A 17,261-nucleotide genomic window follows, 5' to 3' on the forward strand; every position below is an offset into this window, starting at 1 on the left:
GGAAAAAAATGTGCCTGAGTGCTCTTTTGTTTGCATGAATATGTACATGCTGTTCTTATGTGGAGTTGTGAGTGTCAGTGTGTGGTACAGTACTAATTATATTGTGTATGTTCTGTTCCACTGAAAAGACGCCAAACATGGTCATGTTAAAGATCAAGCTTCCCTGCGTGTGTGTGCCTTCATAGGAATGGTGATGTGATGTGTTAGACACAGAGTGAGCAATGATAAAAAATGGATGAATGGACATCTGTAGAAACAGATTGTTAGTATCTGCGACAGATTGATACATTTGCAGAGAGAAGGGCGATGACTTCACAGTCTTTCGTGTTATCCCCTTATAGAATGTCACGTCTTCAGCAGGTTATGCTGCTGGTTAGTTCACTTATCAAATGCGGCAAACACAAAAACTTTAATTATCAGCGTGCAACAGATCCTTCAGTGCTCTGTGTGCTCCATGTCAAAGCTTGAGTGATAGTAGAAACTAGTACATATAGTAGTAGTAGTAGCAGTAATACATTTACTACAGTGTATTCATGCAGTTTATATTCTTCTTCTTTCAGCTGATCCTGTTAGGGTTCACCACAGATGACCATATATTTCCATCTAGTTGGTACCCCGTGCCTCGACCGATCTGATATCACAATTAGATTGTCCGCATATTTAATTTGGCATAGGCTTTACACTGGATGCCCTTCCTGACTTCATAGTATATGAGATGTTAGCAACATATTGACCTCACCTGAAAGGTAGTAAGTAACAAAATTACCGCCAAGAACAGCATGGTTTGGGCGTTTTTGAGAGTTGGGCCATGGGCCATGTATAAATTACTTTATGTTTTGGCTTATAATTCCAGCGCTGTAGAGTCTGTGCCCACAAAACACACCAGCATTAATTGTTGAAATGCCTTAAATTAACTCTGTATGAATGTCTGGTCATAGGTAATGCTAACTTATTGGATAAAATGTCTGGGTAGACAAAGCACGTGCTTTTTGACACAAGACATCCCACCTCCTACATATTTACATTCAGTGTTGGTGGAAGGGATTTTTTTTCTTGCATTTACGACTGCTATATGAATTATTTCTATTCGATCATAAAGCCATTTGATAATAAAATGCCTAAAATCTGTATATCATTTGGAGAAAAAACAAAAAATCCTCTTGATTTTGATTTTGTTTGTAATTATTCTCCAACTGTCCAGATCATTCTGAAACTGCCACACAATACATGTTGAGGATGAATAATTTGCCAAAGAGGCAAACAATGATATTACTACTTGTAAGTGGCATAGGCCTACATAGGTATTTGGTGTAAACTGCATTACTAATCTTGAAACCTATTTGTGTTACATCATGCTGGAGTAACTTTAATCATATTAGATTGTTTTAAGGGAATAGCATGGTAGTAATAGTAGCATAGAACAACACCACATGACAACGCTAGGGAGGCCATAGATGGCAATATTTTCCCAGTAACAGAACTTTTGCTACATACATTTTCTGATTCAGTCCAGAGAAACTGAGGGGAAATTACACAACGTTGAAGGTATTTTAAAAGCCTAAAAGATTTGAGGCTTCTGAGAAAACATTTGGTGCTGGAGCCCCAGAACAAGGCAATAATAAGCCACCTCTTCTGTGGTTTAGTTTAGAGGACCTGTTGGGACCTGGAGGCGCAAAAGTAAAATGATTATATTTTATTCCTTGGTTTAAGTCAGCTGGTGGCCTGTGGCTTGCAGCTCTTATACCTGCTCTTCTACATGTACGTGTTGTGCACTGTACAACAGACAGAGAAAGCAAAGTGGGTATAGCCTCAGAGAGAGACACTAACAGAGAATTGAGAGTTTAAGAAAATGACTGAAGGAGAGGGAATAACATGGATGCCCACTCCCTGCTGATAGACTCAGTAGTGGATCATTCTCACACTCTCTCCCAGCTGCCATGAGCTAGTGTGAGAAATGGGAGGTCCCAGCGGGAGGGTTTGTGGAAGATGTGTTGAGGGTCTAGGGATCTTGTTGGGTGTTGATATGTGCGTGTGTGTGCTGGAGGTGGTGGCATTTCCACAGCCATTATGGGCTTGTGAATACCTGTCCAGAGCTGGCCCGTTTACGAGGCTGAAACCTGCCTGAAAACGTACAAACTGGCATTCGCTCACTATGAATTTGATAAGTAACATAAACTGGTACTAAATACGTTCATTTGTGTCAGAATTGCATCTTTTCCTTTGCCCTAAGACACACAAGACCTTCAATTAGGAAAGTAAAAGCAATATTATTTCCAACAAATTGTTGCTAATGCAAATGAGTTGGATCGTCAGAGTAATAGTTAAACGTGTAAGGTTATGCGTTAATATGATTGCTGTGTTGTAACAAGCCACACAGCTGTGAATGAGCCAATCATGGTGAACGCTAACAGCTGATTGGCCAATACAAGCGCAACTCCCATGCTCTGCCTTGACTAACGTTATGCTCCATTTTATGTAAAAATGACTGCAATCAGCCAGATACCTTCATTCCATGCTGTCAACCTGGAGGCTAATGGAATAGATTTTGCGCTGGATTATGACACCATGCATTTAAGACTCTCTTCCTCATTTGGATACTGCAGTTACATATTTTTTTTCTTGTCTGTAAATCATTTTCGTTGATATTGATTTTTGTAAGGTTCAATTGGGGTTTTAGACATTTTTTTAAATATTTAAAAACATTAATTAATAATAATTATCATATTTTAAAGGGAAGACCACCATCATAACTGTATCTTATCTTGGAGTGGCAGATGCCACAGTAAGCTTCAGATATGATAAAACTAATTTTATAGTCAGGAAATCAGCTACTCTTCTGGTTGGTGTTTGTCAAAACACATCTGAGTGGAGTAAAAATGTATACAAAATTCAACAAATTATTTTATGTGATTTATCATGAAAGGCATTTTAGTTACCAAATATTCAGTGCAGTTTGGATTTTATTTTTTTAGGCAGGGCCATTAAATATGATTTGGCAACTTCGACAACATTAGTGGCAACATTCACATAACTCCCAATCTTGACCTACAGTAAGTCACTTAAGTTGCCTGATTAGAAGCTTTGACACAGGTAAATGTCGCAAGGACATTAGTTAGGCACAGTTACTACCCTTATACTGAAACAAGCCAGCTTTCTCACAATACAGTTAGTATATTAATAATTTCAGTTTTGCTTTTAGCGTCTGAAAAACATATGGGTGTGGATAGAACAAGGCAGTAGCGCATATGCAAAGGGAGAAATTAATAAACAAAAAAAAATGAAACCATCAAAAAAGTCCATGTAAATGTGTGTTTAAATCACATGTGCATACAAACATAAAATACCTGGAGGCCTTTCTAAAACTACACCAGATGTGATTGAGAGCAAGCCACTAAAAGGCTGTGGTGTGTCTTCAGTTAGTAACAGTAATGTACTTACAGCTCTGACACTGGTCCCCTTTGGGTCCCCAGCAACGACCATTACAGGAACGATTGCACTTTTGACCTGCACACAAGTTCAAGGAAAAAAAATCATTGGCATTTTACTTTTACATACAGTTATTTATTCACAAAATATGATCAGTATCAGCCTTTAAAATCTATATTAGATGAACCTGAAAATGGGTTAGGGACGGTTAGCTGAGTATGTCGGCCATCATGCACTCCACTGAAGCCCAAATTGATCCAAAGCGAGCATGTAGGTATTCCTTTGGCTGTGGAATGTGTTTGTGTGTGTGCGCTTCATTATAAGTAAATTGAAGTAATAAACACAATCTGTAGGAAATGTAGGTGCTTGAATACATTACAGGACTGCTTTGTGGTTAATTATACTGTATGATAATGGAATGTTTATTATTTATTTCTATTCCAATGACAGTTCCTACTATTGTAATTACGAACTGATTGCTTTCACTTCATTTGATATTTAAGAGGTATTCTTATTATGATTCAACAAAGATGATGCAACTTTCCATCCGTTAGTAACAACACAGCCTCTCTGATTGGTACGTGCTGTTCCAGTCACAATAAACTTAAATAACCTTGGCACAGGTTGTTTTGTGAAAATAAGTAAATATGTGGCTCCACTTTAAATCATCCCAGCATGAAACCAGCACCCTCTAGGTTGAGATAAAAGCAGTAAAGCAGCAGAAAGCACCAGCAGAAAGCAGCGTCATACCCTCAGAGCCTTTCTGTTTTTTGGGGTTTTTTGGAGGACTTAATTGACTGTCTAGTAATTGACTGCGGGGGAAGTGAGCCTGGATAAGTGCAGAAGTGCTGTCCTCTGTCCATCAGCCTCTCCAGATGAGAGCTATTAGCATCGATACTCTGTTCCCCACCACAAGCCTCTCCATCTTCTTCCCTTCTCTTCTTCCTCGTCTGTGCCCCTCTTCACCACACATTTCATCTCTTTCATCCTCAATCCACCCCTCGCTGATGCATCGCTCCTCTGTGGCTCTCCTTCACTTAATGTCTATCCCTGTCGCTCTTTGTCGTTTTCCAGTCTGTCCCTCTGCTTTTCTCTGCTTCTACAGTCTGTTCCCCTCAAACCAGCACTTTGACAATGCTTGAGAAAGAGAAGTTGACAGCCTTGACTGTATGAAAAGCAGCACACAAACAGGATCATAATACAAATGTCAGCCAGCCATAAGTGGTTGTCTGACAGCGCCAAGTATGCAAAGCATCAGATGCACTTAGTTATATCTCTGTTCACCCTGTGAAGTCAAGACAAAGAGTTTTCATTTAATGTTCAAGGTCTTCACTATCTCATCTTATAAATTCTCAGTGACCTAGAATAAACCTGTCCAGCTCTCTTACTGCACCATAATCTTTTACAGCTTTCTTAAAACAGCCCCTAAGGTTGAAATGTCAAGAACGCTGCCGCGCCAGGGCTGGTGTGGAGCGAAAGACAGATGCCAGGTTTTCAACTGAATCGACGGGGCATGGATTCAAAAAGCTGTCCTGTTTTTAGAAAGAGAACCAATGAACACAACAACAGTGGCACAAAGTAAGTCACAATAACGACGTAAATCTTGTGTCTCCCCAAAGAAGATTATTTTCTCAATTGTGGATTACAGGTTTGGAGACCCTTGATCTTTTGGCGGAGTAGAAGACTTGCACAGGAGTAAGGGTCGAACCAGGGCTAACAGGGCTGCAGGGAGGAGGGTGATTGAGCAGAATACCAATGCTTGGAGCTGTTAATCTGCATTTGAAGCCTTCAGCCAGTGCTGTGAGAGGAAATCCAAGGGCATATGCAGAGACTCTCTTTTTATTTTCTCCCATAATGATAATGCGTTTTATTATTGTGTAATTATGTATTTGCAGAGAAACGAGACAGCTTAAAGAAAAGAAGAAAAAAACAACAACAGATTAAAGAGTCAGACAGCTTGAGCATTAAATGAAGAACAAAAGCAGTGTGTGTTAAGAGGTTAAGTCAGGGAATGGGTCAGAAGAGGTAACTCGCATCTTCACTTCACTGACAGCCACCTCAACCGTCACCCCCCCCACCCCTTGACAGATTAAGTGTGTTCATTGTATCCAAACAAATCTCTTCATAATCCTAAAAATGTATTAACATGTCTTCCTGCTGACTACAGTGGGTCATTAAAGTGACGTGAGTGAGCAATCATTGTGCTTTGTTCTGGTACAGAAAGGAGTGACAGAATTGGGTCAAGGGGTGGTTTGGTAATGACAATGTTTTGCTGCTCACACTTGTTACTTATTGTCAATGGAGCAGGTTAAGAGGGTCTCCTTTGGACCATTTCCCTTGTCACAACTTACCAGCCCATGCTGCCGTATAAAAGGCGTGTAAAAACCTAACTACAATTTATTTTTAAAGCCTATATTTGAGTCTGCTCACAGTCTTGTAGGTTTGAGTTCGGGAACCTTCAGACTATACTTTTGATCAAGATTGTTTACTGCAAATGAGTCACATATGTAGTCATGAGCTATCCTTATCAGCAAGTTACACTGCATCAACACCTAAGAAATACATGAAATGGCATGTGAGAGAAATTAAAAGGTGCAAAACTGTCACTAGTTGAAGAGACAAAAGAATTAGTGCTTAATTTACTGGCAGTGAGGAATGTAAAAGTCAAAATCTTTGGGAAAGCAATGCAGTGGGTGCAGGGTTGGTCTGTGGGAAAAAGGGAAAGAGCAGCAATCGTCACCTTCTCATTAACTGCTGAAGTGCTATTGAGCAAGGCAAACTGGACAGATTTTACACATCAAAGTTTTGGGGAGTGATAGTGAAAATCTGACAAAGAAGTTGTTTAAAGTCTTCTGTTGCTTCAGAAGGAGCTGCGCAAAATCTGATAAAGTGACATTGCTTAAGGCAGAGCTGGTTGAGGCTGAAAAGATTGACAATGACACAAATCTGGTGGTGTGTATAAAGAAGTGAGTATAACAGTCCTTTGTAGCCTGCTGCTCATCTCGCTCCATTGTCGGTGGTCAAGTTGCATTGTGGGTAATGGCTTAATAAGAAAGTGTGGAGTAAAAAAGGCAAAATCTCTTGTTGTGCTGCATCAATTCTAATACCTCATGACTATTCAATATAGAAGTGGAAGTGCTATTCTAAGCATCAACGTTGCCAGATGTGAATGAGTGCAACAGATTGGGGCAACAGAAATGCTCTCAATAAAACTTTCCTTTAAATAAAAGTCAAATCAAGTCTTAAAGTCTTCTACACTTGCATTTGTTTGGCTACTTACATGTGACACTGCTGTTGGTGGGCACCACCACAGGATGCATCCGTGGGTTTTTGACAATGTCCTGCCAATGGATTGTGTCCGCATGACACAGGAACTTGTTCTGGTCAACATACACACCTCCACTCAGGATCTCTGTGGAGAAGAGAGAGATCACACAGTCAATACAGATACGCACAGGGCTTCCTTACTACTTAACTGTTTCTGCCTGGAGGATGCAACTAATTCAGCAGCCCTGTTACCAATCTCCTGATGTGATTTTTAATTGCAAATTTTTTTTTTTCCTCTTCATTTTATAACTTACAACTTACATAGGGGATACAACGGTGTATATCGAGTGATGATAGAAAAATGTCTTTTGTTTCAAATTATGCCCTTTATTTCATTGTGTTACAAATCACACTCATATTTTACATCATTTGGATGATGCTTTGTGTTTTCGGGCACGGCACTGATGCAGCCTGCAGGCAGTACATTTGCATGAACACAGCAGCAACACAGAACAAAATGAAGGAGAGTGCATGGGACACAGAGCAGGGCAATTCTGAACAGCATTAGGACTCCAACCAGCAAAAAAAAAAAACAGGAGCTCAGACCTAAAAGAGGGGCTACTTCTGTCACATGGACGTGGTACTTTCCAAATTTCAACAGACTCAAACTGCAATAACCTCTTACAACTTACGCAATAACCACCATATGACAAAGAATCACAAAGAGGAAAGTACATAGTGGCTGATTTCGCATCTTACACCTGCAATGACATGGACCAAATTTACACCTAGGATTAATGGGGGTTTCGGGGCATAGTGCATTTGACACAAGGTACAAAATGTCAAGTCGAAAACGAGTCGAGTAGGAAATTCACAAGATATTATGTGCTACAACAGCAAATATGTGGTCGAGCTGAACGACACATCCCTTTATGAGTCTGACAATACATTGCACCTTAGACTGGACACTCTGCAGGCTATTACTCAGATGACCACACAAGAGAACTAATAGTAAGGGATCTCAGGGAAGCTCTTGAGTTATGGAGACTGCGTGAGGTCTGTGTCACCACGGATACCGCCACAAACAACATCCATGTACTTCAGCTGAATGACTAAACACACTGTGTGTTTTGGCCACCGACTTCATCATTTATTGGTGAGTGTCTAAAACAATGTTATTACAAACCTTATTATCATTGTTACTTTTGATAAACCAAACTGCATTTTCGATTGTGTTTTGTTCCAAGCTTAATTGAAAATATCCTCTAAATATAGAGAGAAAATTAATAAAATATAAGTGTAAATGTGCTATATTATGTTATGTATTGTTATCTGAATATGAAGCTACCTATATTGTGATATGTATCATTATATGGATTTGAAATTACCTATATTGTGGTAGGTTTCATTATCTGGATATGAAATGACTTATATCGTAATATGACATTTTGGTCATATTGCACAGACGTACACTGACATGGCCAGACACTGCGTGTTAAAAACAAAATCTAATCACTAGATTGGAAAGGCACTTCATCCTTTTTTTTTCCACTGAGGGCAAAAGCAGGGCTAGGTTTCAGGGGGAGGAGCTGATGTTGAGACACACACATCTGACGATGGTTGTTGTACTGAAGCAGCCAGGACAAAGCAGTGTCATATTGCCATTATTACAACCTCTGATTTTGTTGTTTTTGCTCATCCTCCTATTCCCATGCTGTTAGAAGACAGGATCAATTAAGTCTCGCTAACATCACAATGCAAAATCCATCTGGGGCTTTAGACCCTGTAGAGGCCAGCAGTCTCTATTTTATAATTCATCAAGGATCTTGGTCATCACTCCATCAAAATATGTATCATCCATCCAATGATTGTCATCCAGTGATTGTCAAAGGATTGATTCATGTCATCACACCCACACACAGACACACACATACACACACACACACACACACACACACACACACACACACACACACACACACACACACACACACACACACACACACACACACACACACACACACACACAGTCTGTTGCAGGGTGGTTCCGGTCATTGTTGTGCAGGAGTTCAGAAAATGCTTAATCCTGACTTTTATGTGAGAAAGAGTGGGAAAAAGAAAGAAAGAGAGACAAATAAATATGGAAGAAAGCCACAGAGAGACGGATGGCAGGAAAGAAAGACAAAGTGAAGCCCAGTAGCAGATTTGCATTATTTACAGAGCTTGTGTGCTCTCTATCTCCTTACAAACAGATTACTGACACAGGGCTGAAACCGATGAGACACATAATCATACACGAAGCTCCCTGCAAGCACCACACAGAAACAGCCAAATACAATATCGTCCCACAAAAGCCCGATTAAATGATGCTCCTTGGATAATAGGTGGTGGTGGTATTACCTACAAAAGCCCCACCCCCAACCTCAGCTCTCTTTCTGCATGTGCGGTGGGAGTTATGGAGATAAATTAATCCTGCCTCTCACCACAGGAGGGATATCGCTCAGGTAGGAGGAGGCCGCGTCTCAAATTCAAATTGTTTGCACAATAAGATGCTGCTGGCAAAGTAGGGCAATGGACAAGCCAACAGACAAAGCAAAGCAGTTATTACAACAAAAACGACAGCAGGGCATCTCAACGTTGTTCAAGCAAGATAGTACAATGGCATTCAACTTCATACTGGGTGGTGAAATTGGAACCAAAATAAGTCAAATCTAGGTGTAAACATGTCCAAGCCATATTCACAGTTCACATAGGTTCCAATAGGCTTTGAAAGTCCTTCAAAATGTATGCCATTTGGGTAAAATGACGTACATTCATTACGAATGGATGTAGGAATGTCCCATTTGAGTCATAATTCAATCTATTGTTGTGCTTGTCTATGATTTTATGTGTTTCACAGAACAACAACAACACCATTGCCAAGTCCTTACATTTGATCATTGTGTCACTTGTGCACTCAAACAAGAGGCAATGCTTGCTCTTCTGCAAAAGACTTAGACATAAGGACATTAGCACTCAAGTACAGTGACTTGACAAAGAAAAAGAAGCACATGATAATGATGGATATGCAGCATAGATTCTATTCTACTGTATTTCATCTGGAATATTTAAAAGTAACAGCGGACCTTTAGATATGCTGTCCAAAATCATCGGTTTAGGAAATGTGTACTCATGTCCGTACACTTGAGCCATACTTATCATTATGCCACAAACACATAACGACATAACCACTGTTTTTCAATGATCTAATCTGGAAATGTAAACAATATAGTTTTTAATTTAAGCAACAATTTAGCCACAAACCATTGCTAGGATTCTTGTGTGTGGTAAACAAGTGAGTCAAGGTGTTTTCACTAATTCCAGCTGGACCTGAGCAGCATTCACACTCTCAAACACATTGCATAAACAGACCGAAAAATAAAACACTCTCCGCCAAACACTTTCACAAGTGACCCTCGGCACCATCCAGAGGGCTCCACCATCTTGTAATAATTCTAGCACACATGGTGCATTTGGACATGTACTACACAACACACTAATCTGCAGTGTGACATGACCAAGATCAAGAAGCTGGACAACAGTTGTATTGGCTGCCTGCTGGCGCTTTGACAGGTTAAGTATTTCCCATATTGTCCGTTATTAATATATTAACAATTAACGAACAGATATTACATAATACCAACAAAATTGTGCAAAACTTGTGCACGCTTTGCTTTTTCATTACCAGTAAATGCTTGGCTTGCACATTTGCTGGGTGTGCAGTAGGTGACCAGGGGGAGATCAATGGTTAATTCCTGTTGTTGATTGTTCAGTGGGTAGAGAAAATGGCTTAATTAGTTTGTTCACGTAGCTACAGCTCGTGTCTCCAAACTACCCCCCTACCCTTCATCCACAGAGCAACTCCAAGCGTCTCTGAATGAGTGCATGGCTTCAAAAGGCACAGCAATCTTCAATATCAGGCCACATGACCGTTGGAGGAAAACAATATGAAATTCAAGGAGGCGGAACAAATGTATGCAGGCAATTATTTTGATGGTAATCGCTTGTTGTGATTTTTTTTACTTCCTTATTGCAGTGCGGGGACGAGTTTGATTAAGACTGGGAGGCAAATAGCAAACCAATGATCAGAAAAAAATCCATATTAATGAGTTTGTGAGAGTGAATTAATAAGTGCTGTGTGGATTGTTTAATGAAGAAATATGTAGGAAAACAGAAGGACGATAATGAATGGTTGACTTGCTCCAGTGTTGGATATCCTCACGAGTGTTCATTCTTTTGTATACTGAAGATCCATGTTCTGAACTGCTACCATCAATACACACAAGAAAACACATTCACTTGATATCTAAACTTCAGTCACTCTGAGTGAGGTATATACACATAGATGTGAAGAAAAACCAGCCGACTAGAAGAGTTAGATAGAGAGTTAGCAAGAGATAAAGAAAGACACTCAAACAGTCGGGCAATTACAGAAGATACACAGGTATTCAATCAGAGAGACAGGGGCGTTTCTCCTCTCCTCCAGCAACGGGACTGGAGATTTTACACTGGGTCTCCACTGTAGCGTCTCATTGAGTCCGAGAGCTGCAACTTGGTTTTGGCTGAGCGCTGCTATTAGTTCAGTGCAACAGAGGGGAAAAACTCAGTGGGAAGATGAGGATGCATTCTGGGTCAAAGAGGCTAAATGCTGGGGTGCAGATCCTGCTCTACACCCCAGCAGCAGTGGAAGGCTTAAGTTGTTGCTTGGATGCACTCAAACTAGGAGACATACCAAAATAAGTGCACATGTACAGTCAACACAGAAAGAAGAAATTCCCAAACACACATGTTTGGCTGAGTGTTGGCCATAATGAGGCCCTCATTACCATACGTGTCTTGAGAACCAATTGCATTGCCAGTATTGGTCACTAAGTTGAATCCCTACAACATTCAGGAAAATGAGCGGGGGGGGGGGGGGGGGGGGATGTCAGCACCTCTGCAATTGCTATTATGAATTGATTGTGAAAGACACTTTATCAGACTGTTTCAGTGGCAAACCATAAAAAAAACTATGTACTGGGAAGTGGTCAATACCCATGTTGCTGGTCCATAACGGAGCCCTTCCCAACTACAGATCCAGTATAAGAAGAAGACAATCAGATAGTAAGTAGTTCTATAGGAAAGTTAAATGAGGACATACAAGTGTTTTAATGCACTCGCACAGAAAAGGGAGTGCATTAACAAAAAAATCATTCAAGGCTGCTGACTGAACTGGATCACCAATAATAAAGAAATAAATGTAAGAGTGAGTAAGCAATTGGGTAAATAAAGAATGTACATTGGAGTAGTAGGATGAAGAATAGATTATTTGGAACGATGGATGTTATGATGGGAGAATGAAGGACATCTATTTTATCCGCCATCATCCATCAGTGTATCCGTTCATCTGTCATGATAGATGATGGCTCACTGAAAAAATATTGAGAAAGAAAGAAAATTTAAAGAGTGTCTACAATACGGTTGTAAAGGTTGAATAGATGATGCATGAATTAGTGAATAGAACTATTTGATGAACCCACTCCAGAGGCCACAGCATCTTCAGCACTCCTACTGAAAAAACACAAACTTAAAACTAAATTGGTAAATAAAGCAACAATAAGCTTGAGGAGAAGACATTTTCTTTGTCTTCGCGCAATTCCCATGTTGCCACATAGCACCGCGTCAATCACTGTGCTCTGAGTTGCTCTGTTGCCGACAGGAGATGTCAGGACAGCAAATCTCTGCCTTTGCTCTACAAATAGGTGATCGCCCCTTCCATCCATCATCTGCTGCTGCTGCTGCTGCACAGTTCCATCCTTGCCCTCCAGTCCCCACTGTTGCCAAGGAAATGCTTGCAGATTCCAGATGTAAAGAATGTTTTGTATTTGGGTGTATTTGCATGTAAGTAGTGAAAAAAGATGAAGATAAAAAGAAGGAAAATGTATATGCATGAGCATGCAATAATTTGTATGCATGGATACGTTTGTTTGTTGGGTTTTTCTCTCATCTTTATGACACAGTTCTTTGTCAGAATACTGTAAATGATCATCTCTCGAAACAAAATCTGTGATGTTCCACAAGGGTCAGTCCTGGAGCCACTAGTCCAGAAGATTTGTATTGAACTTTTAATAAGTGGAGGCTCTTTAGAAAGAAAAAAAAGAGTAGTAAAAATTGAAGAAGTGGAGGAGGGGATATACTGACTTGTAATCATTAGTATGAGTTAAGCTCTTTGGGAAGCACCTCCAGAGCTACTGAAGACATTAAACAACTGTTTTCTTAGGCTGAGTACCAATACTCCATGTAAAAAATTTTAATTTTATTTAACGCTTAAAATTGGTGGACGGTTCCATCAATCTATAGATGTCACCGCTTGGTGGTGTCATCAAGTAGTCATATCATCTCTTATCATCTCACATCTTAGGCCATCAGGCAAGAAACTGTAGTGTCATCTTTGACTGAAAGTAAATGACAAGGCTCATGTTGGCCATGTCACCAAATGGGAACATTTCTCTTCCTGAGCAACACAGAGAGACTAATGCACACTTATATATTGAAGCAAGCTTGACAATTGTAATACTGTCCTATCTAGTCTACCTCTCCACATACAGAAATATGATAACATGTCCTATTCAGTGTCATATTACCAATGAATTCCTTATTACAAGATCTATAGAGTGAAATGTCTAGCAGCATGAATCACAAACTTCATGTCTCCTTGAAGGTCATCGGATGGAGTACCTCCCACACAAACGGCATGCAATTTTAACACTGTTAACGCAGTCCCCAAGCGAAATAGTGGTAACCATTCAAATGTAATTGCACTTTTATGTGTTTAACTATTGACCTGAAAAGAACAACTGCATTAATTTGACTACATAAAAGCTCTTCGCGAGAGGTTCACCAGAGACATAGCAGCATTGGGATTAGACTGTCTCTGAACACGCTGCGGTCAAGAGATGCAGCGTGGGCGTGTGTGTGTGTGTGTGTGTGTGTGTGTGTGTGTGTGTGTGTGTGCACAATATGTGGCTCGCATTGATGTGTTGGTTGAAGAAAGAGATCTGGCGAAGGTTTACAGAGAGCGAAGCATGGTAAGACCAAAACCATGCATGGCACCATGTTAGGCGATTGAAATAAAAGTGGAATGAAAGACAGAGGAAGATATAAAAGATTGAACAGAGAAGAACACAGCCATGAGATGAGTGATTTCTTTGAGTACATGAGTACTTATGTTCAGAATTCACAGTATGTGTCTGCCTATGTCGCTGCATATGCATATGGAGACACACGGGTCCACACATTGGATGCACATTTAATTTTAACATGGTGACTGACATTCATGGCTGAGCAGCCACGGCAGCATCACAGGATGTTCACACTGTGCGATTTTTTTGGGAGAATGAACAACCTCATCCATCTCAATGCAAAAAACATTCAATTCAAAACTCTAGCCCACCATGGCCTGTTATTTCATTGAATCTTGAAGCTCTATTTTTTTCCTGCCTGGGAGTCTAGTCTAGTCTAGTTTAGTGTTTGGATGCACAGCAGTAGTGGGGCATGTGTATAAAAATAATGTTCGGTCAAGAAACGAGACATTGTACATGCAGTACAGCGTATTATCTGAAAGAGGAACTGGTCTAACTGATCTTCTAGAATTATCTGACAATTACATCAAAACTCATCTACTGTATCTCTTGGTACAACAATTAAGACGTTTATTTTTGTGTTTTTTGTGAGATGTATAATACCACTCATACTATTGTACTCGGTTAATGGTTGATTTTAGACCCAAAATAAGGACATTTCTGTCAAAATAACAACTGAACTTGTTTCAAATTAATTTGATTGAAGCTGTTAATAGAAAAACATTTATTCACTAATCTTCAACCTTAAAAATAGCACATTGTTTGAATCTTAGGAATGACATGTTCCTTTTTATCCTTTGTGTCGCTCTGAAGGAGAAATGTTGAAATATTTGCTGAGGTATAGTCGTTGGAATGGGGGCGCCAGCCATGGCCCCCATCCCCCAAACATACGCCTCTCCTCCACCAACATAATTGCATTCACAGGCAGCTGATTAAATTTGGCCCATCCCTCATGCAATTGTTTCCTATGAGTCTTTATGAAAAATGGCGGAGATTTGGGGATTATGGAATTATAATTTAGCAGGGAAAGCATCTGCTTAAAGATGAGATGAGGAAAGACAGGATTGTTATGGTTATTCAACTTAAACTGTGAGAAAGCCCTGGTAATCTGAGCATTTTGGGTAGGACAGAGGAGGGGGAGAGAATAATATTACAATAAGATAAGACAAATCTAAAAGGAAAGAACAACAAAAACATGAAAACAATTAAAGGACGAGACAAAAAAAAGACATAAATGATTTACAAGGGGACAAACAAGTGAGTGATTTAAAAAAAAGGACCTTCAATTGCTGCTGCTGCTGCTGAGGGCCACTTAGCTTATCAAGGCTGATGTGTGATCGGCCTGCCAGCTGAATTAAAATGAGCCACGCTCTCTGGAATGGGCCAAACTAAAAGGGTCTGAGAGAAAGAGAAGGAAAGATGGATAGACTGAGAGGAAAGAGAGAATATCTTACCACAAGCATACCAAGTATGTTGGTTTTACCACAGAGGAAGCTGGCTTCAGTCAGTGCATTATTTGCTAAGGCAACAACACGTCATTGAGGTCTTGTTTTTCCAGGCCTACTGAGACATTAAGTAATACACTGCGGGCCACGGCTCTGACTTTGTTCACACAGCACTTGTATGTGGTGTGGATCAGCCAAGGTGGGAAAGTCGACCCAGAAGAATGTAAAGTAGATTTAAACTGAAATTACAAAGCGTTTATAAAGCACCCACATCTGCCAAAGCTGCACATAATCGTCTAAATTGTTATTTTAATAACATGGTTGTGTTACAGTGTTTTAGTCAGATAAGTGTTTTAGGGTTCAGAGGGTCAGTGCTGATATCACACAAGGGGCTTGCTATGCTACTTGTTATGAGTCACTACTATAACAGCTGGGAGATGCCATGACAGACCCAAAAAGAGCCATGGCAAAGTTTGAAGCAATGTCGCTCTTGAAATGCAAAAGTGGTGTGTTGCCCTCCATCTTTTTTACTCCTAGAATCAAACATGAACTGCGTTCAGCTTAAGACGACCATGCGTTAGCGGTTGAAAAAGTAAGTAGGGTTTGAACCTCTCTCTCAAGCTTTCTTTTTCAGTTGTTACAATTTCTGGCACTTTTGGTAACTTCTATGCCTTTCTAGACAGACTGAAAATGTGTACCATTGCCCTCATATTTGACAATGATCCCATTTACCCCCTCTCTATGGCGGCCAGCTTTTCGCTCCACTTTTGAAAGTGACATTTTGGAACAGGTATAAACACTTTTACCTTCCAATGTGACACATTGTACAAACTAGTTTGTATGTTCGTAGAATATGTAATTTTGATGGGATGGTGCATCAGGTGCATAACATGCCTCAGGTTGCAGGAATGTAGTAGTGTACTACTACAGTACTTAGTATTACATATTACATTAGCTATTAAAAAAAACAGAGTGTGAGTTTTTTTTGTGCCGTATTCATGCTTTGAACGTGAAAGTCCGAACAAAACTAATGAATATTATTTAATTAATAAAAAATTAAGGTCACATCAAACAGTTGAATTCTATCTCAGATAGTTTAGACATAAGAGTGTATTACAGAAAACACCGCACTGGATAAAATGTCACACTTTGCGGCAGTTTAAAAATGTGAGTACCAAAACCATGAAATCTTTGCCAATGGTCAACTATCACTCAAGATACACATTACATGACGAAGCGGCTACTAACACTGGTGAAAGCAGGCCTTCACCATCATGGAGGATCTCTTCATTGACTACTTTTGATTTGCACATTCTTGCATCAACTAACTTATGTGTCTCTCTGTCTCTCAAGACTCAGTAATATCAATAACATTTTTGTCCAAAAAACATTTGACCTCAAGGAGAGACTGTCCACCCGGTGTATGACGTCAGCCAACATGTTTCAGAAAACAACTGTGGAGCAGATGCTTTCAGACCACATCCATGACCAAATCGACCTCTGTTTATGTGCAATGAAATGTGCCTCCCAGCCTGGTAGTTGGAATAACAGACTATAATAAAAAACGGAATATGACATTATCAAAGAGGCAACACCTGCTAGATGTGGTGGAAACACAGAGTTTCCGAAAAAATACCATTGATGAAAGCCAAATCTTTTTAGCACCACAACAAATAAATGTACCGTGGAGAGGTGGCAAAGATTTAAAATTTGTATTTGGCCAAGTCATGCCTGGTGTTGCATGTAGTAACACCCACCCTATATCTCTTGGGACCTTAGATGAACGGAAAAGTCCTTTTCATGTCCCATTACCCATCGCTGCCCCCATCAATAGCTGCTCCACTTACCCAAGGCTTCGGCCTAAGAGGCAAAAAATAAGCATATTAATTATTAAGCTGCCAGGGGAGAAAGGGGAGGAGTCGTAGCGTCTGAGGGTAATCTGTGTGTTTATGTGTGTGTCGGC

At 40.1% G+C, this 17,261-nt stretch overlaps 1 protein-coding gene across 1 annotated transcript in view; it reads right to left on the bottom strand.

Annotated features, from left to right (window-relative positions):
- LOC137889938 (receptor tyrosine-protein kinase erbB-4-like) overlaps positions 1 to 17,261 on the bottom strand; it is a 286,634-nt gene that overhangs the window by 92,408 nt on the left and 176,965 nt on the right. Inside the window, exons 4-5 of the mRNA XM_068733985.1 lie at positions 6,707 to 6,838; positions 3,439 to 3,504 (exon numbers count right to left, since the gene is read on the bottom strand). Of these exons, the coding sequence (XP_068590086.1) occupies positions 3,439 to 3,504; positions 6,707 to 6,838 (198 nt within the window). The remainder of the gene's footprint in view (positions 1 to 3,438; positions 3,505 to 6,706; positions 6,839 to 17,261) is intronic.

This window comes from Cebidichthys violaceus, unplaced genomic scaffold (assembly GCF_023349555.1).
Source record: "Cebidichthys violaceus isolate CVI_PGR_0920_01 unplaced genomic scaffold, fCebVio1.0.p SCAF_11, whole genome shotgun sequence".
Lineage (NCBI taxonomy): Eukaryota > Metazoa > Chordata > Actinopteri > Perciformes > Stichaeidae > Cebidichthys > Cebidichthys violaceus.